Genomic DNA, 27,523 nt, shown 5'->3' with positions numbered 1-27,523 from the left:
GGAGGCAGAGGTAAGGCGGTTCGATGTGAGTTCAAGGCCAGCCTGGTCAACAAAGCGAGTCCAGGACAGCCAAGGTTACACAGAGAAACCCTGTCTCAAAAATAAATAAATAAATAAATAAATAAATAAATAAATAAATGCATCTGCACACTTCCTACCATAAGGTTAGTAAGCACTGTAACATCAGATGGACAGCCTTGGGAGGGAGTCTTTGTCGTTATTACAATCCCTTGTTCCTGACTGTCCCTCTCTCCTTTTTATTTATATTTTTCTGGTTTCTAGTGGTGCTGAAACTTGAACCTAGACCTTGGAAACGGGGATCTGCTCTGTGTCTGAGCTACATCCCAGAGCTGTAGTGGATGCAAGCATGTTTTTTTTTTTTTGTTTGTTTGTTTTGTTTTTTTTTTTTTTGGTTTTTTGAGACAGGGTTTCTCTGTGTATCCCTGGCTGTCCTGGACTCACTTTGTAGACCAGGCTGGCCTTGAACTCACAGTGATCCGCCTGCCTCTGCCTCCCGAGTGCTAGGATTAAAGGCGTGCGCCACCACGCCCGGCTCATGTTTTGTTTTGTTTTTTTGATCCCAAGTGTGGGATGTGAAACAGACTTGTATAACAACGGTGAAACAGATTGTGAGAGAAAAGGCAACTGCCTCTTGCGGGGCGTGGTCTTTGCCAACTGATAGACATCCTAGTACAGATTCTGAGAGGACACACACACACACACACACACGCCCAAAACAAGAGGCAGGGCTTTTTGGCCTTGGCTGTTCATTACTCCACTTCAAGACACTCCTAGAGAGAAGCCTTGGGGCTTGGAAGCTCTGGTTCCGGTTCCGGCTCTGGCTGCCACTCTGGGTTCCAGCAGCTGCAGTTGCAGTCACCTTCGCTGAATTGCTAGTTTGCTGTTTAACTGGTCTATTGGAATCCTGCCAACTACGCCAGTGGAATCTCTCCAAGGAACTGAGCCTTAAAAAGGTCTATTTCTCTTGTTCCCATTAACCTCTTTTCTCTCCTATCTAGGGTAGGTGGGCAGGAAGGGAGGTGTAAGCATTAAAGAACACCAAGTAAGATAGGTTTTAAAAAGTTCAAAGCCCCAGCACTTGGAAGACAGAAGCAGGCAGATTGCTGTGACTTCTAGGCCAGACTGGTCTTCACAGTGAGTCCAGGACAGCCAAGGCTAAACAGAAACCCTGTCTTTTTTTTTTTTTTAAACCCTGTCTTGAAAAAACAAACAAAAAATTTCAAAGCTTACACAGAGCTTTTCCTCTTTTTACTCAGCATTCTAGGATCTGGGACTAATTATTATTTATTTAGATCCTATATGTCATGAACATATGTGTTATCTCACTTAAGCCTTATGAGGCAAGCCTTATTATTTAATATAGGCCAGTAAATAGGCTAAACTTTCATTTTTTTGTTTTTTTGAGACAAGGTTTCTCTGTGTAGCCTTGGCATTCCTAGACTCGGTTTGTAGACCAGGCTGGCCTCAAACTCACAGCGATCCGCCTGCCTCTGCCTCCCGAGTGCTGGGATTAAAGGCGTGCACCACCACGCCTGGCTTAAGCTAAACTTTTGTTGGAATCAAAATCATGGCTTTGCCAGTTCTGTGATCCCGACAGGGTCTCTCTGTATAACCTTGGTTGTCCTGGACTCGCTTTGTAGACCAGGCTGGCCTTGAACTCACAGCTATCTGCCTGCCTCTGCCTCCGGAGTGCTGGGATTAAAGGCCTGCGCCACCACGCCCGCTAAGACTTTCTTTTTCCGTTTGTAAAGTGAAGATATTGAGGGCTGGAGAGATGGTTCAGCAATTAAGAGCACTGTCTGCTCTTCCAATGGTCCTGAGTTTAATTCACAACAACCATATGGTGGCGCAAAACCATCTATAATAAGATCTGGTACCCTCTCCTGATGTGCAGGCATACATGCAGGCAGAATTCTGTATAAATAATACATCTTTTTGGGGGGAGGGTGGTTCTAGACAAGGTCTCTCTGTTTCACAGAGCCCTAGCTGTCCTGGACTCACTTTGTAGACCAGGCTGGCCTCTAACTCTCATAGATCTACCTGCCTCTGCTCCCAAGTGCTGGGATTAAAGGCGTGCGCCACCACCGCCTGGCTAAATTAATAAATCTTAAAAAGAAAAAAAAAGTGAGGATACTGATTCCTTCCTTGAGGAATTGCCAGATGCTCAATAAATGGTATTTAGATCCCACTGAATAAACATAATCAAGTTTAATAGTTTGCTTAAGGTCTTATTACTTGGTAAATGGCCTCAGATTCTAGTTTGCCTAACTCTACAGCTAATGGTTTTTTGGGTTTGTGCTTTTGTTTTCGAGACAGGGTTTCTCTGTGTAGCCTTGGCTGTCCTAGACTCACTTTGTAGAACAGGCTAGTCTTGAACTCACAGCAATCCGCCTGCCTCTGCCTCCTGAGTGCTGGGATTAAAGGCGTGCGCCACCACGCCCTGCTGTTTTTGGTTTTTAAGACAGGGTCTCTCTGTAATCCTGGCTGTCCTGGACTCGCTTTTTAGACTAGGCTGGCCTTGAACTCAGAGACCTGCCTTCCTCTGTCTGAGGGTTGGGATAACAGGTGTGTGCCGCCGCGACAGGGCCTTTTGTTTTGTAGCTAATGTTTTCGTACAACTACTTTGTAATCAGTTATAATCATTTTGAGTGAATCCTGTTAGGTGGTCTGAGCTTCCCTCGGTCTTCCTATGCAAATGAGGATATTTTCATTCATTAAACATTTCCGTGCAAGGTGTGGGTTTAAGCCGACTCCACTTGCCTTCCCTTTCAACATTTCGTTCCACGTAGATTATTTAGCCTTTCCAAAAGAGCCCTGCAAGCACCTGACCGAGCAGACGCGTGGCGTGGCCGCACATTTTTGACTGCACTCACATTCCCCTTTATTTCCTCTTCCCTCTTCCACCTAGGCTCCCGCCCCACCCAGCTCCAGACCACGCCCCGGCGCGTGACGTCAGCACGCCCCGTGCGTCGCGTCGCGGCGCTTACTGGAGGCCCGGCTTTCGCCTGCTGCTGCCGCCGCCGCCGGCCGCGGCTGCTCTCCCAAGATGGCGGCTCCTCCGGGCGAGTACTTCAGCGTTGGGAGCCAGGTGTCGTGCCGGACGTGCCAGGAGCAGCGGCTGCAGGGCGAGGTGGTAGCTTTTGACTACCAGTCCAAAATGCTGGCTCTAAGTATCCTTCTCTGCGTGGACCCCGTGGCCGGGCCGGCGTGTAGGTGCGGTGGTGGGGGGGGGGCGGGGGACGGCGGCGGCAGCTAGGGCCCTCTCCCGGCCTAGGGGCGACCGGCTACCGCGGCGCCCCGGGCGCATGCGCACGGTCCCGCGTTCCCCTCCCCCTCCCGCGGGCCTTTCGGACCACTTTGGGGACCCTGGTCTCCCACCCCTTATGGGAGCTGGGCCCTAACTGAGGATTGGTGGGTGGAGCGGGGCTTGACACGCGGGTGGCTTTTCGGGAGGGAACGGGGTGTTAAGGGGACTCTGTGATTAAGAAAGGGGGTAGCTGTGGGCAGTGGGCTGGAGGTTGGAGCCGGGCTGGAGAGGGGAGCGCTAAAATGCTATGGGGAGGGGTATGTAGGGTCAGGAACTGCTCCTAGGGGTAGGGCAAAGGTATGGACTTCAGTAGTGAGCTGTCTGCCGATGAGATTTGGTTCTAGAAAGGGCGGTGGGATGGTGGTCAAATGGGCCTTGCCAATCAGGGCATAGGAAGTGCGGGACAGAGTTTGTATCTGAACTGGGTGCTGGGGTCCTGAATGCTTGGTGTCATTGTGAGTGGGGTGTGTGTGTGTGTGTGTGTGTGTGTGCGCGCGCGCGCGCGCTGGTTTTGAGGTTCTCGGCCATTTGAAAATTGCTGTTGAGGGGGTGTTGGAATTGGAAGCCTGATCCGGAAAGGACTTTGCCACGTTTTTCAGGCGTTCATGTATGACAGTGTGGGCTCCTGTTCAGTTCGGCACATTCCATAGTAATGTCCTCCCTTTTTAAAGTACCAGTGTTAAACTGCATGAAGGAGGTGGCCCTGCTCTCGCTTGGGGTGGAAGTGAGTTCTGAATTACTCCAGCAAACTCACTGTTGGAAAACAAAAACACTTCCTGATTGGAATAAATGCCCTTTGGCGGCCCCCTTTATTTGAGCTACAGGTGGATTTACTTGAATTATTTATTTATTTTTAGAAGGTAGCCTCTGTCTTTAAAGTGTCTTACAGAGTCTGCTGCCTTTTAACTTCATCATGAATTGTAGATTTCTAGCTCAGAAAGATTTCCCCCCCATAAACTTCATACAAAAAGAATAGTTCCTTTTTCTTGTGTTATTTTTAAAAACAAGAGATCATACTTGGTGAAAAACCTCTTCCTTTGGAGGCTTAGTTGGAAGAGTCTTAAAAGGCAGACTTACTCTATATTTATCTGACTTACAACAGGGTCTTAACTAAATGGCTGGAAAATGAATGGATGGATGCGTGACTTAGAGCTCATCTTGGGCAGTTTCTTTTTATCCAATAGTGTAGGTTTTGCCTCCGAAAATTGGGAAATTTCAAGAGTGAAAAAGAAACTGAAAAGAGAAAAACCATGAAACCTGAATAATTGAGAAGATACAGGGAGTATCACCCCCAAACCCAAGAGCACTGACTGTGTGGCTCCTAAGTTCAAGACAAATAGTGCATACAACATTAAAAATTGCATTTCTCTCCATAAAACCTGAGGAGACAGAAACCCTCCTGGCTATATGTGTCTTTGAAAAACTTGAGATCTTTTGGTTATGCATTTGAGCAGGAGCAAGATGATAGGGGAGATTTTTTTGGTTTTTGTTTTTAAATTCAAGACAGGGTTTTTCTGTGCAACCAAGCCCTGGCTGTCCTGGAACTGGATCTGTAGACCAGACTGGCTTCAATGCAAGAGAAGCAAGTGATGGGGTCAAAGGTGTGTGCCACCACACCCTGCTGGGGAGATTTTGGAAGAGAGCTAGGACTCCTGTGAGGCTTGCTTAGGGATGCCTTTGTTATAAACTGGTATTGTGTGTAGCCCCGGAATTCTCTCTGTAGATCAGGTTGGCCTCACACTCAGAGATCTGCCTGCCTCTGCCTCCCTGGGATTAAAGGTGTGTGCCACAACTGCCCTGCTGCCTGTATTGCTTTCTATACTCCTTGTGCAATGTGCCTTTGTCCTGTTTCCTTAACTTATTTTCTCAACAGAATGTCCCTCTTCCAGTGGAAAGCCCAACCACGCAGACATCTTGCTTATAAACTTACAGTATGTTTCAGAAGTGGAAATAATTAATGATCGCACAGAAACCCCTCCTCCCCTAGCTTCACTCAATGTTAGTAAGGTAAGGACGCAGGGACAGGGCTAGCTGTCTGAAGTGTGGGGAAGGGGTCTCCTCAACTTTTGGTGGTTGTTGTTGCTATGTTTTGTTTTGTTTTTGTTTTTGATTATCATTGCTTGTTCTGTCTTTTTTGGGGTAGGTGGGGACTACTTTCTCTTTTTTTCCTTTTTGAGACGGGTTCTCATGTGCTTCATGCTAACCTTGAGCTTTATATATAGCCTAGGATGACTTTGAACTTGAGATTTCCCTGACTGCCTCCTAATGCTGTGATTACAGGCATGTGCTAGCACACCCAGTTGCTTTATGATGGGATCAGACACAGGGCCTCCTGCATGCTAGGCAAGCACTACAAATTTCTCTCCTTGCTTTCTTTGATTTATGTGAGGCAGGGTCTCCGGGAGCCTACCCTGGCCTTGAACTTGTTAATGTAAACTTTGTAATAATGACTTTGAACCCAGATCTTCCTGAATATACCTCTAAAGTGCTGAAATTACAAGTACCACTATACCTGGCTTGGTATCATTTCTAAAGTAAATTTATGTAAATTTTCTCCCTTTACTTCTGAGTATCTTGCCAGGCCTGGTGGTACACGCATTTAATCCCAGCACTCAGAAGGCAGAGGCAGGTGGATCAGGAGTTCAAGGCCAGCCTGGTCTACAGAGCGAGTCCAAGACAGCCAAGACTACACAGAGAAACCCTGTCTCAAAAAACAAAACAAACTTCTGAATATCTTTGTTATACTTTAAAGAAATATCTTTGAGCCGGCGTGGTGGTGCCACACCTTTAATCTCAGCATTTGAGAGGGAGAAACAGGCAGGTCTCTGTAAGGTCAAGGTCAGCCCAGGCTACAGAGAGAGTGACAGCACAGCCAGTGCTCTGTTAACAGGGAGAAAAAAAGAAGAAAAAGAAAAATATCTTCCTGTGGTATATGCCTATACTCTCAGCCCCTGGGGGTAGATACAGGAAGGTCAGAAGTCCAGGGTTATCCTCAGCTGCAGAATGAGTTTGAGGCCAACCTGGAATACAGGAGACCTGACAGAAAAGGAAAAAGGACGAGTGTCCTGGAAGTTGGGCATGGTGGCACATGTTGTAGTCCCAGTATGCAGAGGGTAGAGGCAAGAAGATTACTGTAAATTTGAGGCTAGTCTGGTTTACATAGCAGATTCTAAGTCAGAACAGTATACAAACAACAACAACTTACTCATTTGTTTAGTCATTATTTTCAGACAGGGTCTCACTGTGTATCACTGGTTGGCTTGGAAATTGCTGATATAGACCAAGCTGGCCCTGAACTCATAGAGATTCACTTGCCTCTGTCTCTCAAGTGTTTGGATTAAAGACATGTGTCATCATGCCCCGCCGATGTGTATGTTGTGTGTGTATGTTCATGTGCCAGAAGAGGGCATGGGATGCCCTAGAGCTGGACCAATAGCAACTGTGGGCTAGTTGAAAGAGGTGCTCAGATCTCTGGAAGAGCATCAAATGCTCTTAACCACTAAGTATCCAGTCTCTACCTGGCCTGATCTTAATTTGAGAGCTTGCGTTTGCCCTTTATAAAGAGCACTTCTGTAAATATTTTGGAGGCTAGAGGTTGACATAGGATTTCTTCCTCTTTGACTTTTTATTTTATTTTTTGAGTCAGGGTCTTATTGACGCTGACACTAACTGATTCAGCTAACTGGCTGTCCAGAGAGCTCCAGGCTACTGTTTGTCTCTCCTCCCCACAGCACAGAGTCCAGACACAAGCCATCACACCCAGCCTTGTACAGGGGTCCTAGGAATTGAAATCATGGCCTGTTTGTGTGGCAAGCGCTTCAGCGGATCCCTCTCTAGCTATCATTCCCCATCACCCCCTTTGTAAACCTAGAGTCTGTGCCAATTTTTGGTTGTGGTGGAGATAGTAAGGGGTATTTCCCATTGACCTAGAGTTACGTGATGTGGATATTTGTACATAATGGGTGAAGATTCAGGAGTGGTTTTTGGTTTTCCGAGACAGGGTTTCTCTGTGTTAGTTAGGCTTGGCTGTCTTGGACTCGCTTTGTAAACCAGGCTGGCCTCGAACTCATCGATCCGCCTGCTTCTGCTTCCAGAGTGCTGGATTTAAAGGCTGCGACACCACGCTCAGCCAATGTTTTTTTTTTTATTTTAGAGCTGGGACTTCTTATGTTAGGCAAGCACTGTACCATTGAGCTGCTTCCTTAGTTTGACTGTTGAGTGTATTGCAGAGAGTATGTGTTTAATGGACAGCTTGTTGTGTGTGAGTTGGGCTTGCTGGGGAAGTTTTTCCCTGTAGAGGAGTCTTATAATAATGCGTATTCTCTTGCCTCTAGGGAATTCGATGTGTTTGCTACAGTTCAGCAGAGCGAGGAAGCCCTGGGCAGTTGCAGCCGTAGACAGAGGGTAGTGAGTGGAGTTCATGAGACCTGTAGCCCTGTCAGGTTCCAGGGGAATGCCACCTGTTTGTTTTTAGTCTTGGCTAAGGACAGGTTTGGAAGGGTTTCATCTTGAAGGTAGTTTTTATTCTGGCTGTTCCAGTTTTTAAAGATTGTTGATGCCTCCTACTAGAATATTGAGCTCTTTGGGTGGCCTTCTTTACAGCTCATGGATTTTTTGTTTGTTTTTCTTTTTTCCTCCAAGACAGGGTTTCTGTGTGTAGCCTTGGCTGTCCTGGACCCACTTTGTAGACCAGGCTGGCCTCAAACTTACAGTGATCCACCTGCTTCTGCCTCCCGAGTGCTGAGATTAAAGGCACGTGCCAGCACACTGAGCTTGTTTGTTTTTCAAGACAGGGTTTCTCTGCGTAGCCTTGGTTGTCTAGGACTTGCTTTGTAGACCTGGCCTAGAATTCAGAGCTCCTCCTGCCTCTGCTTCCCTAAGTGCCGGGATTAAAGGCATGTGCCACCACAGCCAGCTCTATTTTGCTTTTTCATGGTTCCCAGGTTGGCCTCAAATTCACTCTAGCTCAAGATGACCTTGAACTTCTGAACCTTAATCTCCAAATACTGAGAAGGTAGACATGCACCACCACTAGGCTTTGCTGGTTAGTCTTAATTACTAGCAACATTGTTGTTTATCTACTTTTTGTATTTTGAGACAGGGCTTCTTTGTGTAGCCTTGGCTGTCCTGGACTTGCTTTATAGACCAGGCTGGCCTCAAACTCAGAGATCTGCCTGCCTCTGCCTCTGCCTCCTGAATGCTGGGATTAAAGGTGTGCACCACCACGCCTTTACCCCACTTTTATAAATAAGCAAGACAAAGTATTTTAGCTTGGGGAATACCAGAACTCTCTTCCTTAGACCTGTCTGTATAGCTCACATGCCTAGTCTGAAAAAGATTTCATAGGAAGAAAAATCAGGAACTAAAATTAGGTTGGAGGTTCCGTTGCCTCTGGATTCATTGCATTCTTCATTTGCAGAGGTGTTTATGAGTAAACTGTCTGCCGTCTTTACAAACCAGCCTTTCAATACTTTGCCATTCCTCCTTGGAGACTGACTCAGGTGACTGCCTCCTGGGCTCGTACTGAAGATAGGAGTGGCTGTTATACCTTGCTTGAGTGACATGAAAAGTTCTTGGATTGAGCTCAGTGGCGGAGTGCTTACATGGCACGGACAGGGCCTTGCGGTTTGTTTATTCTTGAGTTGAGGACTCACTCCCTGTGCAAATCAAGTTGGTCTTGAATGTATAGAGCTCCTCCTACTCCTGCCTCCCAGGTGCTGAGTATGTGCCACCATACCTGGCAACGCCCCCTCCCCAAACCTGTCTACTGTTAGAGGGTTGTTTATGCATGTGGGAGGGAAGCAGAGTTCTGAGATGGCCTGGAAAGAAGCTGATGCAGCCCAGGGTGTCAGGGATTTTTTGTTTTGTTTTGTTTTGTTTTTTGAGACAGGGTCTCTCTGGATTAGCCGTGGCTGTCCTGGACTCACTTTGTAGACCAGGCTGGCCTCGAACTCACAGCAATCCGCCTGCGACTCCCTCCCGAGTGCTGGGATTAAAGGCGTGCGCCACCACGCCCGGCGTGTCAGGGATTTATAGTCTGCGGAGCAAGTGCTGTGTGCACTTAGCGACGTCAGTGGAGATGCATGTATGCTGTCTCATCTTGCTGACATAGTGAGTGTTCTCTGCCTAAGTAAGCCTTGATACAGATCAGACTGCTGTTCACACCAGCCCAGCAGGAAATGGAAGAGTTGAACTTTTAAAGGAAATGCTTAATAATAGCTCAACTAGAGATGGTTTAAACTAGTGACTTCTGGAAATGAGCCAGTTTGCATTATATTAGCAGGTTACTAGACTAAGAATTCTTATGTCTAACCCTAGCAATAGTGTGGAATTGTAGAGCGGAGAAGTCTTGAATGTCTTTGGGCACCAGGAGGTTGGATGAAGTTTAAATTTAAGGCCCAGAGAGTGCTGGGCAAGTGTTGAAGTGCTCAGAGTCTTCTTGAATGTAACTTTATCTTCTCTGTGGTAACATTGTACCCTGTTACAGTGTTCAGAATTTTCTGATAGAGTCTTCAAGTAAAAGAAATGTACAAAAGCCAGTCAAAAATCAGTGAGGTCCAGATTATTCAGTTCTGTAGCTTTTGTTTGTTTGTTTGTTTGTTTTAATGGAGACAGGGTCTCTCTGTGTTAGGCTTGGGTGTCCTGGACTCGCTTTGTAGACCAGGCTGGCCTCGAACTCACAGCGATCCGCCTGCCTCTGCCTCCTGAGTGCTGGGATTAAAGGTGTGCGCTGCCATGCTCAGCCAAAGGTTTTGGTTTTTCAAGACAGGGTTTCTCAGTGTAACAGAGCCCTGGCTGTTCTGGACTCACTTTGTAGACCAGGCTGGCCTTGAGCTCACAGACCTACGTGCCTCTGGCTGAGAATCCCAATAGCTTTTTTTTTTTTTTTTTTTTTTTTTTTTTTTTTTTTTTAAGGCAGGTTCTTATGTAGTCTAGACTGGCCTCCAACTCACTATGATCAAGGATGAATCTCAAACTTGTGCTCCTCCGGCCTCTACCTCCCAAGGTAGGATTTCAGGTATGTGTCAACATGCCTGACTTAAGAGTACTGGGGAATCAAATCTTGACCTGGAGCATGCTATATCCCTAGCCTCCTCATCCACTACCCTTGGTATCATTTCCTGTGTAGCCAGGTGCAAGGCTTAGATTTCTGAACTTTCTGGCTCAGCCTGTTGAGTGATGAGCTTACAGATGTACACCACAATACCAGCTTTTGCTCTCCCAATTGATACTTCTTGGATTGATTTTGAGACCAAAGACTGGGAACAATGTGGCAAGGGAAGACAGCTAAAAGCAATGATGTCATTCAGTTAGAGTCTAGGATTTGCTTGTCCAAGTTGAGTTTGTACTAGCTAGCACAAATACTGTATAAAGGATGGAGACTTTGTTTGGTAACTAGGACAATGTTACCATTTGTTGTAAATTCATCAAACAGCTGCCTGAGTACTGGCCTTCAGGGTGAGCACCACAGAACCTACGTACCTGTGATTTTCCCAAAAGGCTGTGGAATTAAGAGACTTGACCCAGAGCTGGGTGTGATGGCATGCCTTTAATCCCAACAGAGGCAGGAGGATTGCTGTGAGTTGGAGGCCAGCTTGGTCTACAAAGCCAGACTAGAATACCTAAGGCTACACAGAGAAACACTGTCTGGAAAAGCCAGAGAGAGAGAGAGAGAGAGAGAGAGAGAGAAGGGGGGGAGGAGAGGGGGAGATGACCCAGCCAAGGCCAACACATGTATTTTGTCAGGTGTCCAACCTTTTGACATTGTGATAATGACCTCATTTCCATATGTGTTGGGCCCAATTCATAGCTGTCCTGGGACACATGTAGCTCATGGGCTGCAGATAGAACATGCCTAGAAAATGAAAGCTTCCAGTGCCTGCATGCAATGTCAGTCTTTTTTTTTCTTTCTTTCTTCTTCTTTACCTCCCCGCAATGTCAGTCTCTTACCATCTTGGTGTGTTAGATGGGAAATGTAGATCTAAGGGTAATAGAAGTTAAGGATTCACCTCCCCTCCCCTTTTTCTTTTCTTTTCTTTTTTTTTCCCCCACCCCCTACTTTTTTTTTTTTTTTTTTTTTTTTTGAGGCAGGGTTTTTCTATGTTATCTTGACTGTCCTGGACTTGCTTTGTAGACCGGGCTGGCCTTGAACTCACCGTTATCCGCCTGCCTCTGCCTCCCTGGTACTAGGATTAAAGGCCAGATCTATTTCTGACCAGTTTCCCATGCCTAATCTGTGACTGACAGACAATTCAGATTGCTTATCAGTCCCTGGCAAAGATGTTCAGTGAATAAAAATGGAATCTGGAGATGGGTCTGGTGGTAATGATAAAGCTGAGAGTGTGGAAAAGACAGATTTCTTTCTTTCTTTCTTTCTTTGAGGGGTTTCTATGTGTAGTCTCATAGCCATAGAGATCTGCTTGCCTCTGCTGGGCCCAGATTTCTTTTTTAAAAACCAACTGTTTACTTTTTAAGTATGGTATTCCAATGAAGGACAAATTGGCCTAATTTTAATTTTACCAGCTACACAGCTAAGATTCAACATAACCTTATATTTTCTGGTGATTTGATGGCTAACACCCCAAATCTGGGTAGTTGCTAGTTGCTAGATTGTGGCCTGTTTATGAATCTCCCATTAGTAGTAATTCCCTTTACTGTTATGTATATGTGTGTATGTATTTGTTTTTTGCTTGTTTTTTGTTTGTTTTTCGAGATGGTCTCTCTGTGTTAGCCTTTTTTGTTGTTGTTGTTTTGTTTTGTTTTTTTGAGACAGGGTTTCTCTGTGTTACCTTGGCTATCCTGAACCAGGCTGGCCTGGAACTCACAGTGATCCACCAGCCTCTGCCTCCCAAGTGCTGGGATTAAAGGCATGCGCCACCCCGCCTGGCATATAATTTATTTTTTATGTTTATTGATGTTTTGCCTGCATATATGTTTGTGTGAGGGTGTCAGAAGCCCTGGAAATGGAGTTATAGACAGGTCTGTGAGCTGCCATGTGGATGCTGGGAGTTGAATCTGAGTCCTCTGGAAGAGCAGCCGGTACTCTGAACCTCTGAGCCATTTCTCTACCCTTCCTCCCTTTACCACATCTTGACAGTGGTGGTCACCTGCTCAGGTGTGGTGTGGTGTGAATACCAAGTAGGGTCAGAGGTGTCCCTGGTCTCCCTCCATTTAGTTATGAGTATATATTCTTTTTTTTTTTTTTTTTTTTTAAAGATTTATTTATTATGTATACATTGCTCTGTCTGCTTGTACCCCTGGAGGCCAGAAGAGGGCACCAGATCACATTATAGATGGTTGTGAGCCACCACGTGGTTGCTGGGAATTGAACTTCAGGACCTCTGTCTGGAAGAGCAGTCAGTGCTCGAGCCATCTCTCCAGCCCCCTCTTTTTTTTTTTTTTTTTTTCTTCAAGACAGGGTCTCTCTGTAAAGTCCTGACTGTCCTATACTCAATTTGTAGACCAGGCTGGCCTCGAACTCAGATCTGCCTGCCTCTGTCTCCTGAGTGCTTGGATTAAAGGCATGCACCACCACACCCGGCAAAGTTTATATTTTTATTTCACAGTGTTTGGAATCAAATCTATGGGCCTCATACATATTATGCAAGAATCCCACCCCTATCTCTTTGGTATGTGTATTTGGTACATAGGGGAGAGTATATACATGAAGGATAGGAAATAGCCACTGATCTTGAGCAATAAGCAGTTTCCCCACTTTGAGGGCTGGGTATTAAATTAGGGCCTTCATATATACCCAGCATATGCTCTTCCATAGAGCCAAACCCCTAGCCAAGGAAAAGTTTGCTGTTGGATATAACTCTCCTGGCTCCTAGAGGCTGTAATCTATAAGGTAGTTAGTTGACCAGTAGGGTGCATACCTGGTTCTAGGAGAGACTGTCTTGGATGTGTCTGAGATGCAGTTGGGAAGTAGAGAAGAAGAGCTCACCACTGCTGAATGGCAAGGGTCATGTGAAGTGAATAGTGTCACACAGGTAGTGACTGGCTGCCATTTAAGAAACACTTGGTCTTTGAAGATCAGTTTCCCTGTCATTCAGACTTTAGGGTCAGCCTGACAGAACTGTGGCAGAGGAGCTTGTGACTCACGTCAGCCACAGGGCATGTCAGCCAGCTGACTGCAGGGCCCTCCTTAGGCCACTAATTACCAAGAGGCCTTTCAGCATCATGTGTGAGAGATAAAGAACTCACTGTCTGCAGGAAAAGACAAATAGTGAGCCAATGTAATTGACAAGAGTTGGGCAATAAAATACTTCGTAGTCACCTCTTTGACCCAGAGGTGACAGTTTAAAGTATGGATTTTATGGTGGATCCAGTGATGGTATTGCTTCTAGTGTTAAGAGGACATTCTAATTGGCTTAGTTTTCTGGCAAAGAACAAGTGAATGCAGTTCGTTCTAGTACTGGAGGGGCTAGGCTAGCTTAGGGAGGCGGGCAGTGAGAGGACCCACACACTGGACCAGAAGTATGGTGCGGGAGAATGTGGAGTGTTTGGAGAACTGCGGTTTTTTAGGTGGGGACATGAGTTTGTGATAAAGCCCAAGCCATCCTCCAGCTTGCTGTCTTTCTGCTCAGCCTCCTAGTGCTGGGGTCAGATGTGTGTGCTGTGCTCTGGAAGGACTACTGAGGAATTGGGTGACCATGTAAGTCATTGAACTGCTGGGAACTGTTAGCTTTATAATTGGTACTGTCCACCTTCTCTCTTGTTCTCCTTCCTTTCCAGTTACTGGGAAATGTCATCATGGTTAAGACATGCCCTAAGGAATCTTGTATTTGCTGGGAGTATTAGAGAGACAGCAGCATTTTTTGAGTATTCTGAGTATTGAATCCAGGCCTTCATGCGTGCTAAGTGAGATCCACGGCAACAGGGGTGAGAGGCTTCTAACAGCAGCACAGAGAAGTGGGCAGCAGTGCTTTCCCTGGAAAGGGTCAGACAGCCACTCTTCTAGGCTTTGTGAACCATCCTCTATTAAGACAGAACCAGTCAATGTTGCCTTGTAGACTACATGTAGTCAAATGGCCAAGGTTGTGCTCTAGTAAAATTAATCTCAAGTGGGTAGTTGGCTGGATTTTGCTCCTAGTTGTGGTTCATCGACCCTTGGCATAGTGAGCTTGGCGAGTGATGGCTTCTCATATGTGACCTTGGAAAATGAGCAGCATTGCTTAGCTTCTCTGTCTTTTCTGTCATTGAGCTAAACTAGAGGTGTTATAGAGACTGTTAAAAGCCATTATCTGTTTTCTTTTGGAGAACGCACAAAACACTTGTGATTCTGGGGGTTTGTAGGCCTCCATGTATGCTAGGCAAGTGCTGTACTACTGAGCTATGTCTGCAGCTCAGCTCTGTTTCATATGACAAGAAAGTCATGAATTTTTATAGTGTGCATCATATACTTGTTTGCTTTTAATTTGTGCACATTTGTGTAAGTATGAGGTTGTGTGCGCTAGATCATATGACAGCTTTCATGAACTGGTTTTCTTCATGGGTCCTGGAGAGCACACTCAGGTCGTAAGGCTTGGTAGTGGCTGCTAAGCTGTGTTGCCAGCTTCTCAGCGTTTTTGTTGTTGTTTATGAGATGCCCCACTGTGTGGCTGAGGCGGCTTGGAATTCAAGAATCTGCGTCTACTTTCATCAAAGTGACTGAAACCACATGTGTCTGCCACTCTACCTGGTAGCTTTTTGTTATGTTATTGTTTATTGTGTGTATCACTCTGTGTATGTGAGTGTGTGGGTGTGTAAGGAGAGAACTCCCCTACATTGTCCTCTTAACTCCACAGGCATACTGTGGTCACGTGTGGACACACGGACACACAGTCACCCCTGTCTAACTGTGGAGCCAACACTGGCCTTGAACACTTGGTCCTCCTGCCTCTACTTCCTGAATGCTGAGATTATAGACTTGGGTCAACATACATAGCTATTTTTTTTTTTAATCACTCCTTTTAGGATTGTATTTAAAAAATACAAGATGGAAAAGGGGGGGGGGTGGAGAAAGAAAGAAAATACAAGATGAGTTCCTAATAGAGTGATGGCTGTGTGGTGTTCAGTGTTTTGAAACGGTCTTGCTGTATAGCCCAGGCTGGCTTGGGACTCATAATAGTTTTGCTTCCACCTTCTAAGGGCCAAGAGTATAGCTGTGCATTACCAAGTGTGGTTTGGCTATGTGAACTTAGCCACTAATAGTGATGCCTTTTACTATTTTTTAAATAACATTATATACCTCAAACATATAATAAAATTTATATGGAAAAGGGAGAAGCAATAAGCTCATTGGCTAAAGGGATTGGATTATATAGCTTTTTAAATTTTTAAAACAACCTATGAATTGCCTTTTCTGTGCCCATAATACTAACACAGTATCTAAGCTGAGTGGTGGTGGCGCATGCCTTAATCCCAACAGAGGCAGGTGGATCTCAGCCTGGTCTACAAAATGAGTTCCAGGACAGACAGGGCTAAACACAGAGAAAGCCTGTCTGGAAAAAAACAAAACAAAAACCACTATCTAAAGTCAGGCATGGTGGCACGAATCTTTAGTTCCAGCACTTGGAGGCAGAGGCAGGTGGATCTGAGTTCAAGGCCAGCCGCTTTGATATACAAAGAAACCCTGTCTGAAAACCAACCAACTGGGGCTGGAGAGATGGCTCAGAGGTTAAGAGCACTGACTGCTCTTCCAGAGGTCCTGAGTTCAATTCCCAGCAACCACATGGTGGCTCACAACCATCTATGATGAAGCCTGATGCCCCCTTCTGGCCTGCAGGTGTATATGTGTACCACTGTATAAACAATAAATAAATCTTTAAAAAAAAAAAAAAGAAAAGAAAAAAGAAAAACTAACCATCCAAAACTCAGTATCTAATGCCTGTCCAGTGTGTTACAGCTAACCTGGTATACTATCCATCTGCCTCTGCCTCCCGAGTGCTGGGATTAAAGATGTGCACCACCATGCCGGGCTAAGATGGGCTTTAAAAAAAAAATAATTAAAGATAAAGTTTTTCGTGTAATATATAGTGGCTGACTGAAACCTGGTCCTTAATGATGTGGTAGCCCCAGATGGATTTCAGTGTCTTTAGCAGCTTGGGTTTGTGGTGTTCATTACAACAAAGCATTAATGCATCTTAGTGCAGGAGGCTTCCTTGGACTTAGCTTTTAGTCTTGGAGACTCAAGAAATGGTAGTTCTCAGTGACAAATACCACCACCCCCTTTTTTTTTTCTTTTCGAGACAGTTTCACTGTGTAGCCTTGGCTGTCCTGGATTTAGCTTTGTAGACCAGGTTGACCTTGAACTCAAAGAGATCTACCTGTGTCTGCCTCCCTAGTGCTAGGATTAAAGGTGTGTGCCACCACACCCAGCTACATACCTATTTTTATCAGCTGAAATAAATGGCTATCACAGAATTTGTGTTCTGAAGTGCTGAAGGAGATTTCATACATTCTCTTTATTTAAGAGAAAATAAGTTACTGAGTGCCTTGCAAAGGCAACGGGCTGAACAGAGGAAAGAGTGTCAGTTAGTGTTTGCACCATGGTCTTGTTTTGGTTTTTTGAGATACAGTTTCTCTGTGTAGCCTGTCCTGGACTCTTTTGTTGACTGAGCTGTCCTGGAACTCACAGCAATCCTCCTGCTAAGATGGGTTTGGAACTACTGATGGAGCCTGGTGGGTTCATTGTTTGATACAAAACTGAAGGCATTGTTGCTGTGCTTCCCCAGAACCCATTAATTTTAGCAAAAGACTTTTTTCCCACCTCAGGCTGGCCTCAAACTCACAGAGATCCGCCTGCCTCTGCCTCCCCGAGTGCTGGGATTAAAGGAGTGCGCCACCACTCCTAGGTTTTTTTTTTTTTTTTTTTTTTTTTTTTTTTGAAACAGAGTTTATCTGTGTAGCCTTGGCTATTCTGGTCTCCCTTTGTAGACCAGGCTGGCCTTGAACTCACAGAGATCCGCCTGCCTCTTCCTCAGTGCTGGGATTAAAGGCATGCGCCACCATGCCTGGCCTGTTCACTCGCATAGTGAGGGTGAAAGGAGTCAGTTTTCTGTTCCCACCATGTTAGTCCTACAGAACTAACTTCACTGTCTTGTGGTGTTTGTTTTTGAGACAGGATTTTACGCTGTAGCCAAGCTGGCTTTGAATGCGGAGCACTCCTGCTTTACTCTCCCAAGTGCTGACATTTCAGCATGGCTAGATTCCACTTTTTTCTTTGTTTTCCTTTTATTTTTTATGTTTTAAATTTAGGCTAGATTTCATTTTTCTTTTTAAATATAAGTTCTATTGTGTTTACTTATTGTATGCATGTATTTGGGGCACCCCCATGCTGCTATGGAGAACTCAAGTGGAAGTCAAAGGACAGCTTAAAGGAGTTGCTCTCCTTCACAGATCACGTGGCTTGGTGACAAGTGCTCTTACCCACAGAGCCATCTGCTTCACTAGCCCTACAGTTCTTGCTGGCGACACTAGGAGATACAGCACAGAGGTCAAGAACATATACTTACTCTGGGGCTGGGGGTAGAGCATTTCACCAGCATGAATGAAGCCCTGAGCTCTATCCCGAGCACTAGAAGAAAAAATGTTCTGGAACCAGCCTGCCCAGGTTCAAATCTAGATCCTGCCACTTAGGGCTTGGTAATTTAGGATAATTTTTTTTGTCGGCTGCACCTTAGTTTCTTCATCTACCAATGGGAGTAATCCCTATTTTATAGGATTATTTGAGGATTGCTTAATCATGTCTTGGTGGCTGGGCATAAATTGTCGCTCACTTTTGGATCTTAGAATTTTAGTGTTCATTGCCAGGCGTTTTTGGCTCTACCATTCCTGTTTCAGTCGGCATTATGTATTTATTCTAGGACACAATTTCACATGCGGCACTGTATTTTTGTTTATTTGTTTCCAGCTGTCTAGGATTGTAAGGAGATCTTTTTATATCTCCACCCCCACCCCCCTTGGTTGCTTGCACACGTTTTAAATAGATTGGGTCTTGCCATGTTGTCTAGCCTGGTCTTGCACTTCTGGGCTCAAGTGATGCCATTTCAGCCTTCCTCCCCAGACTTTTACTCAAACTTTCAGGCAGGAGCTTGCATAGGAAACTAGGCATAGGATATTTGGAAGGTATTGATATTTGGAAAGTACCTTTTGAGAGCTTGTTTGGTTTTTTTGTTTTTGTTTTTTTGAGACAGGGTCTCTCTGTTTTAGCCTTGGCTGTCCTGGACTCACTTTGTAGACCAGGCTGGCCTCGAACTCACAGTGATCGGCCCGCCTCTGCCTCCCGAGTGCTGGGATTAAAGGCGTGTGCCACCACGCCAGGCGAGAGCTTGTTTGTTGTGAGCTAAGAATGAGGATTTCCAATGGGTGAGGTAGCACAAGTCTGTTATCCCACCACTTGGAAGCAGAAGCAAGCAGGAAGATTGCAATTTTTAGGCTAGCCAGTGTTACATGCAGTGAGACCCTGCATCAGAGGAGTTTCTGAGGGGCTGGAGAGATGACTCAGTGGTCAAGAACACTGGCTGCTCTTCCAGAAGACTCAGGTTCAGTTTTCAGCACCTACATGGCAGCTCACAACTGTCTGTAACTCCAGTCTCAGGTGATCTGGCACCCTCTTCTGGCCCCTGAGCGCTATGCATGTTCCTTGTGCACAATATAGACAGGCAGGCAAAATACCCATACACGTAAAAATGAGTCATTCAAGCCAGGCATGGTGGCTCACGCCTTTAATCCCAGCACTTGGGAAGCAGAGGCAGGTGGATCACTGTGAGTTCCGAGGCCAGCCTGGTCTACAAAGCGAGTCCAGGACAGCCAAGACTACACAGAGAAACCCTGTCTCGGGAAAAAAAAAGTTACATTCAAAGGAGGAAGGGGTCCTAAGAGCATGCCTCCAATATGAAAAGGCCAAGAGTGAGGTTTTTAGCTACTATGGTCTGTTCCTTTTCCCTGTCAGGCTTGCAGGTAGCACCAGCTGCTTTGCTTCCTAACCCCTCTGCAAGGGCAGCTGCTTACAAGACCCAAATACAGAAGGAAGGCAAGCTGCAGGTGGTGCAGTGAAGTCAGTAGGTCACCGCAGCAGCAGGTTTCTCCCTGGACTCTGCTTCTCTTGTCCTTTCAGCTGTCTCAGAAGTTAAGTGCTTGCAGTAGGAATCCCTCTGGAGTCGCCACAGCACCTGTGCTTTCTAGGATGTATGGAAATGAGACGGCTCAGCTGGCAACAAGATGAATACATAGTACTTGTTTCCTTCCCCTCCCCCCACAGGTGCATCTCTAGGTGGCCTAGACTCACTTTGTAGACCTGGGCTAGCCTCAAACTCACAGTGATCCATCTGCCTCTGCTTCTCCGCCCTGCTACTTGGATTTTCTTGCTGTGAATTTTTCCCCCCAGATATGTCACTTTAAGTACACAAAGGGCTATGTGGATACCCTGGTGTTTATTACATCCCTTGGCTAGGAGCGACTCAATACATATTTTAATTGTTTACATCTGTTTTGTATGTATGTGGGTGCACGTGTGCATGCGTATGGAAGTCAGAGGACAATTTGCAGGAGGTGGTTCTCTTTCCACTGTGTGGATTCTGGGTATTGAACTTAGGTCAGTGGGGTTGGCAGCAAGCACTTTTACCCACTGAACCATCTTATCAGCCCAGTGCCACTGAATATTGATGTTCTTTGTGTGTTTCTTTCCTTTGTTCACATCAAGATGTTATTTAGAAAGTGGCCTCAGAAGGAAGCTCTGGTTTGTAGAAGTTACTGTGTTTTTAGTGGGAATAATAGACAATGAAAGGGGGTGAGCAAGTGCAGGTTGTCAGTTGTCTCCTTCAGTTAAGCCACACACTGTTAGTGACATGTACTTGTGAGTTTGTGCTTTAAGTTTGCCTGAGCCGGGTGTGCTTTTATTTTTTGAGGTGCTGACTGATTAGTGCTTGGTAGCAAAGCCAGCAGCTAGCTATGCTAATAAGCATAGGGTGGGTGATAGTCAATTTTTATTTTATTTTTTAATTTTTGTTTTTTGAGACAGGGTTTTTCTGTGTAGCCTCAACTGCCCTGGACTCACTTTGTAGATCAGGTTGGCTCACAGAGCTCCACCTGACTCTGCCTCCCAAGTGCTGGGATTAAAGATGGGAGCCACCATGCCTGGGCGTGTCAGTGAATTCTTATCAATATTTAAAACCCTATCAAGCTGGGCGTGGTGGTGCATGCCTTTAATCCCAGCACTTGGGAGGCCGAGGCCAGCCTGACCTACAAAGGGTGTCCAGGACAGCCAAGGCTACACAGAGAAAACTCTGTCTGGAAAAACCAATGTACATAAAAATCATTAAAAAATCTCATCAAACCCAAGAGAGACACTGGGCCCCTTTGCTTCTGAAGATGACTATTACAGTCCTCTCTGGTCTCAAGTCAATAACAGTAAGTTTGCTGATTTGGAGTAACCGGAGCATCCCGTCAGTTTACAGTAATGTAGGCATATGTAGATTTATTTGTAAACCAAGGTGAAAGAATGATGCTTGTTTGCTCTACAGACGACTGATCTGTGTTTTATGTGAGTTCCTTCCTGATGCAGAGCAAAGTCAACCGGTGTCTTCCTCTGACTCATAGTTTTGAGGAGAAGACACAAACCTTGATTGTTTTTGTGGGAACAATCTCTCTATGCCTCATTGGTTGGGCCTTTTTGAGATGAGGCAGGATCTCACAGACGTATCCCAGGCTGTCCTGGACCTTGCTGTATAGCTGAGACTATCCTTGGTCCTAGCCTTTGTCACCATTCCCTAGTCCCTGCATTGCTAGGGCTCAGGCTAGTGCTGTACCAACTGAGCTACAGCCCCAGCCTTGTTGAGGAATCTGCCAGAGAAGCTGACCCCATTGTACAACTTTCTGGTGAAGGCGTATTCTTAAAGCCTTTTTTACATTGGCATAAGAACACAAGCCGGGCGTGGTAGCACACACATGCCTGCAGTCTTAGCACTCTGGGAGGCAGAGGTAGGCAGAACTCTGAGTTTGAGGCCAGCCTTGTCTACAGAGTGAGTCTAGGACAGCCTGGGTTATTATGTAGAGAAAAAGAAAGAAAAAAAGAAAGGATATGCAGTAAGCCAAGGGGTCTAAAACCCAGCTGCAGGTAACTGAGGTAGAGTGGTTGAGTCTGTTACTGAGGAGGTGCAGGGTAGCACAGTGAAGGAGCTCTTGCCTGGGCCTGGTGGCTCCGAGAAGTGCCACTGCCCCTGCTTTATCCTCCTTACCTTGGAGACTTCATTTTCTGAGACATGGTTTGGAAAGCGAGACTCAAGGAAACCCCTCATGGTTGGTTACCAGGGTTTTCTTGGTTCCTGAAAAGGCGTTGCTTGTTGCTTAAAATACACACCAGCAGTTCTCTTCCCATACAAGTTCTGTTTCCAAGCTCCAGGCTCTCTCACTTGAGTTGGGATTGCCTTGCTCAGAGCACATTGCTTCCCCTGTGAAGCTGTAGCTTTGATGGGACCAAAACAGCAGCCAGGCCTGCAAGATAACTACTATGCTGCTGCCTGTTGTGTTTGTGCCTGTTCGTATCTGGTGACCACGTGAGCTCTGGCTTTAAGTCACAAGAGAGGTTTGTCGTGCTTTCTGCTTTTATCTGGAAGAGCTAAAATGATAGGCGGTGTGAGCGTAGCTCTCTAGGTTTGCATATTATTTATTACTGTGTATTTAGTGTGCTGCAGCTTCTTTATGTTCTAAGTATGAACCAGACTTTACTGTTTGTGTTCATGGGACTGCTTTTCCTGCCTGTTTTTTCTTTTTCTTTTTTTTGTTTTTTGTTTTTGTTTTTGTTTTGTTTTTTTTTCAAGACAGGGTTTCTCTGTGTAGCATTGGCTGTTCTGGACTCGCTTTATAGACCAGGCTGGCCTCGAACTCACAGCGATCCACCTGCCTCTGCCTCCTGAGTACTGGAATTAAAGGCCTGCACCATCTCGCCCAGCCCTGTGCCTGTTTTCTTTAACTGCTTGTATAACACATTTGTTTTGTGTTATTTAGCAAGCAGTCATATATGGTGGGACAATACATGTTTGACAGGGTACCCACCCTGTCAGAAGTAGTCTTATATTTTAGTAGGTTACCAGATTTTACTAGAATTCTTTGATCAGTGTGTGATTGGAACACCAGGGGGCAGTGAAGGACCAGCCACGAAGTAGAGTTTATTCCTTTTTTTTTTTCAGAATAGAGTGGGGCAGGGCTGCCCTCAGCTCAGGTGAAGGGAGGTTAGGTTTGCTTTAGACTCGGCTGTTAGGTGAGCATAGGTGCTGGACAAGCTGGGCCTCGGTTCTTGGTCTGTGAAAGTGAGAGTGCACATTAGTTTCTAACCCTGAGGCTTTAGTTAGACAGTAGTGGATGGGTGCTTTCTCTTCTTTAAGTGCATGCATTGTGGTTTCCTCTGGCCGGCACCTCTCATAACCGTCCCCAACCCCTGCTGTACTGCACGTCACCATGCTTGATTTCACTGGAGTTGTCTCGTGTTTTCATGCTCCCTAAAGTAGCACAGCATGTGTCTAACACATAGGAGGCCCTCAGGAAGAGGAGAGAAAAGGGGGGTGTTTGTCAGGAAGTGCAAGCAGTGGCTAGAGAGGCTGTATTTGGGGTTGGTTGGTTGGTTGGTTTCATTGGATCTCTAATCAAAGTGACTCCAGACCAGTCTTTTCTGACCTTTAGTTTAAGGTCCTGAGTTGGAAAGAACAGCTTTTCTGAGTCGTCTTCTTCTCCCTCACCCTAGCTTGCCAGCAAAGCACGGACGGAGAAGGAGGAGAAGCTGAGCCAGGCCTATGCAATCAGCGCTGGTGTCTCCCTGGAGGGCCAGCAGCTCTTCCAGACCATTCACAAGACGTGAGTTGGGAGAGCATAGGGGTTCCTTTTCCTAGTGCTGATACTGGCTGGCTGCTGTCTGATGAAGGGCTTCTGGGTGCTTGTCTTCCTGAAAGTGTGCCAGGGAAGCTGGGGTAGGTATTGGCAGCACATTGGTATCCGGAGATGTGGCCTGGGAGCTCCCTTTACACAGGGCAGTACTGTGATCAAAGCTGAGTCATTTCAATTTCTTATTTGGGGTTGCATTGTCTTGTAGAATCCCTAGTAATAGTAATCCATAATTTAGAGCTCACGATGGGCTTCCTGTTTGTTGTTGTTATTGCCGTCCTTCTCCCTAAATAGCTTATGGTTTCATTAAGGGAAGTTATGTCATTTCCCAAGTTTGCCTTGGGACAAACACCAGGAGTTAGGAAGAACAGAAGGCTACCTTCTTCCCTCCTCTTCAAACACATGTTGTCACAGCGGAAGTCAGTTGACTCTCCTAGCTTCCCTTACTGTTGAAAACCTGGAACATTTGACACCCACCTCAACCCCCCTGCTGCCTTCTGTTACCCTATTTAACCACCCAGGGTCTGGTGCACAGATGGCAGCTGGCAGGCGAACTGTCTGGGCCCGAGTGTATCTGAGCATGCCCAGGTATGTGAAGGAACTCTCTTAATAGCGTCAGCTGCCCTGGGATTCCCCATGTGCGAACTCAAATGGATCTTCCTGGCCTGACAGGTGTCTAGCTGTGTGGTAATTGAGTTAGGCCACTGTAGCACAGCTTGCATATTTGAGGGTACAGGCTGGTGGAAGCAAAATACAGATTATTGAATTTCTAGAAGTGGGGAACAGATCTGCCCTTTGTATATGTGTCATCTGTTGGCAGAGCTTTGTATCTGTTCATGGTCTGACCCAGGTTGCAAAGTAGTTGCTAGTCTCTGCTCTAGGCTGCTAAGTCAGTTCCAGTGGCCTAAGCCTGGTTGTTCATTTATAATTTGGCTTGAGCTTCTGAGACTGCCACCAAATAGTGTATAGTTCTCCAGGCCCCTGGTGCTTCAGGCTAACAGTTCTGGCCTCTCCCTAGGGCAATGTGCGTTAGTTTCATTGCTTTCCTGTCCAGCCATGCCCAGGGAATGTTTGTTGGCTCCTCTTTCTGGGTGAATAGTAAGCTAAGAACTTGCAGTCAGCCTTCTAGGAATAGTTTGCAGTTAATTAATTATCTTTCCAAAATAGGGTTCCTGCGTGTAGCCCTGGCTGTCCTGGAACGCACTCTGTAGATCAGGCTGACCTCAGACTTAGAGATCCACCTGACTCTTCCTCCCTAGTGCTGAGATTAAAGGCGTGCGCCACAGTGCCTGGCTCTGAAGTTAGTTTTTCCCTATACAGGAGGTATGAGATGTTCCCAGATGTTACACTCACCTATCTTCTTCTTTTTCTAGCATTAAAGACTGTAAATGGCAAGAAAAGAACATCGTAGTCATGGAAGAAGTTGTTATTACACCCCCATATCAAGTGGAAAATTGTAAAGGCAAAGAGGGGAGTGCACTGAGCCATGTACGCAAAATAGTAAGTAAAGGAGCCACGAACCTTTTGGAGAGGAGGGTTCCTGGGCCTCTGTTCTCTCTTGCAGAGCAGAACACTTGTGCTCCTGCGGTGCTGCCAACAGCCCTGCTCACTGGGCTCTGCAGCTGTGTCTTAGATGATGTGGAGCTAGGGACCTGGTGGTATGCGATCGCGTGAGCAGTCACCCTGTGTCTACACCACATGATTACAGAATTCAACCATTCCGTGGTGTAGACTCTGAACCAGGCATGTTCTTTACTGGAGGTTGAGGGCCGTAGGTTCTACTTTATTTTCTATAGTATAACAGTTGTATAAAAAACAAAAATCACTTTTAAAAAATCTTTGTATGTTTGGGCTTTTTTGCTCTTTTTTTTTTTTTTTTTAATTTCATGGGTGTGTTTTGCATATATGGGTGTGTATACATATATGTGTATATATGCAAAATATATACACATACACACATACGAGATTGCACCATGTACAAGCTTGTTGCCCATGATGGTCAGGAGGAGGAATGAGGTTCTGTGGAACGAGAACTATAGCTGGCTGTGAGCTACCATGGGGTGCTGGGCACCGAACCCGGGTCGTCGGTAAGAACAAACGCTCTAAGCACGCAGCCGTCTCTCAGTCAACACCGTTATGGGCTTAGAAAGTATAACAGGACTGATTTTCCTCTCCAGTAGCTTTTTCTTCTGTATTTATGTCAGAAAAGAAGAGGTAGCTGAAGAGATGGCTTGGCAGTAAAGGACACTTCCTGCTTTTCTAGAAGACCCGAATTCTGTTCTCAGCGTTTATGTAAGGCAGCGCACAGCTGTTTGTATTCTAAACTCAAGACCCCGGACACCTGCACTCTCTCACTCACGTGCACACGTGCATGCACATAGACAACTACACGTAACTAAAAGTAAATATAATAATTTTAAAATAGGAACAAAGAATTTTGGTTGTAATACTTACCCTTCATTTTATTACGTATTAGTTTATAGATACAATATTAAGCCAGTCTTAGCCCAGCTGCACACATGTGGCTGAGAGGCACCTGCCTTCCTTGCAGGTGGGGACGCAGGAGACGGCATAGGCCAGGCCTGGGGAGCCTGGCTCAGGTTAGACAGGAGATCTTGCCCCATCTCCATTTCTAACTTGGCTGCTTGGTCTGTCTCTTGCAGGTTGAAAAACATTTTAGAGATGTGGAAAGCCAAAAGATACTGCAGCGTTCACAAGCCCAACAACCACAGAAGGAGGCTGCCCTGTCATCCTGAGTCCACAAACACGGAGGACTCTTCCAGCACCCAGCCACAGCCGTGGTGGCGGTGGCTTCAGCGGAGGCAGGCCGGGGGAGGGAAGGGATCCTATGTTTCTTGCTGACTCTTATTAAAGAGTCAGCATTTCAAAAAACCTAGACTTGAACAAACACCCAACAAAAAAGAGCAAGAGAATAATTTAAAAGTTGAATCATTACTTGACTAACAGACTTCGGCCAACCATGTCCTTTTCATAGCCCCTTCTGGAGCAGTCATCTTGTTAGTTTTATTTTTGCAAATTCCTTTCCACTCTGCCCTTCACCTGTGACTCTCCTTCCCTCGTCTGTGTCCGCCGTTCTGTTTTATAAGTGGATATACTTGCCTTCTGAATGATTGAAAGAAACTTTTACATCTTTTCTTCCAAAATAAAAGTAACAAGCTGACTGTGATTCTAAAGTTGAGGCCAGAGCAGAAGACAGGTCTCACTTTAAAAAAAAATTTTTTTTCTTTGACTTTTTTTTTTCTTTTTTTGCACAGGGCATGGCTTGAATTAGTTTTATTTTTCTTAACTTTAAATATATATATGGAAATATATATTAAAATGTTCTCTAAGTATTTTCTGCTTCTTGCAGGTCTCTTTTTACTAGATCATGGCCACTCTTCCCACCTCATGCCTGTGAAAACAAAACTGTGTTGTCCTTTCCTCCCAGAGCCCGACGATTAACTTGACTTAGCTCACAGCGAGGATCTCCTGCAGCCCTGCAGAGCCAGTGTGCAGACGGGATTTGGCCTTGAGGGTCCTGGTGGCTTTCTGGTCCTTAATTGTATGTACCTGTCTCACATTTGGTCCCAACCTCAGGACTCCTTCTGCCTTTGTCTTCATGGTACTAGATGAACTCTCAGCACCCTCTACTCGGGAGTCAGCCGCCCCTCCCCCTGTGCCTCTGCAGGAAGAACTCGCTTGCATGGCACATCTCTTCCTCCTCCGGGCTGATTTTCTCTTCTAAGATACCTGGACTCCATCCACCCCAACCTTTCTTAAGTCTATGTCCAGAGCCTCTAGCCCAGGAAAAAGCTTGAATAACCTCTAGTTTCTCTTCTACCATCCTCCTGCTCTTCTGCCCCGTCCTACCCCCTGGAACCTTACAAGCTGATGACAGTTTGTATGTGCTCAGCCAATGGGCAGAAAACCTGGAAAGAATTTCTGGACTTTAGCCCACCAGTTTGCCTGGTCTGACTAACCTGCTGAGAGCCGAAAAGGTACTTGTTGCCCCTGCACCTCCAGGGCAGTCTCATGGGGCAGAGTGCCGCCACCTGAACATCAGGCACTGAGTGGGACAAGGTGATGCTCATGTGACTGGCTAGAGCTTTGGGGGTAGGGTGGGGCTAATTTTTCTTTTTTTCTTTTTTCTTTTCTTTTCTTTTTTTTTTTTTATGTTTATTTTTGGCCATGATCTCTTTTCCCTTCCTTTTTTTTTTAATTAAATAAATGGATCAAAATTAAATAATTCAAGCCCTGCCTTCAAAATGGAAAAAAAAATTTTTTTTTTAGTATTGTTTAGCAAAAACAATAAAACCCAAATTTTTTTAACCATCA

At 45.7% G+C, this 27,523-nt stretch overlaps 1 protein-coding gene across 2 annotated transcripts; it reads left to right on the top strand.

The window, feature by feature from the left end:
* Positions 1-716: 716 nt before the first annotated feature.
* On the top strand, positions 717-27,523 carry LSM12 (LSM12 homolog). Of its 2 annotated transcripts, XR_014772803.1 has the most exons (7): positions 717-974; positions 2,930-3,191; positions 5,202-5,335; positions 23,052-23,161; positions 24,562-24,688; positions 25,393-25,589; positions 25,852-25,937. XR_014772803.1 is itself a non-coding variant. In XM_084748142.1 (6 exons), exons 2-6 carry the CDS (start codon positions 3,068-3,070, stop codon positions 25,942-25,944), a joined length of 588 nt encoding a protein of 195 aa, XP_084604268.1. In that variant the 5' UTR covers positions 723-974; positions 2,930-3,067; the 3' UTR covers positions 25,945-27,523. The 2 variants fall into 2 exon arrangements, 1 of the variants encoding a protein (XP_084604268.1); XM_084748142.1 differs by lacking the exon at positions 25,393-25,589 and having other exon boundaries at positions 723-974; positions 25,852-27,523.

The sequence above is a fragment of the Acomys minous genome (genome assembly GCF_964271855.1).
Source record: "Acomys minous genome assembly, chromosome: 12".
NCBI lineage: Eukaryota > Metazoa > Chordata > Mammalia > Rodentia > Muridae > Acomys > Acomys minous.
The sequence above is the reverse complement of the archived record's forward strand: the minus strand, read 5'-3'. Positions and strand labels throughout refer to the sequence as shown.

Excerpts from the sequence above, each read along its gene's own strand:
- LSM12 (XM_084748142.1), top strand. The coding sequence starts at position 3,068 with ATGGCGGCTCCTCCGGGCGAGTACTTCAGCGTTGGGAGCCAGGTGTCG. Across the intron at positions 3,192-5,201 it reads GTCCAAAATGCTGGCTCTAA|AATGTCCCTCTTCCAGTGGA; the intron begins GTATCCTTCTCT and ends TTTTCTCAACAG. Across the intron at positions 24,689-25,851 it reads TGAGCCATGTACGCAAAATA|GTTGAAAAACATTTTAGAGA; the intron begins GTAAGTAAAGGA and ends TGTCTCTTGCAG.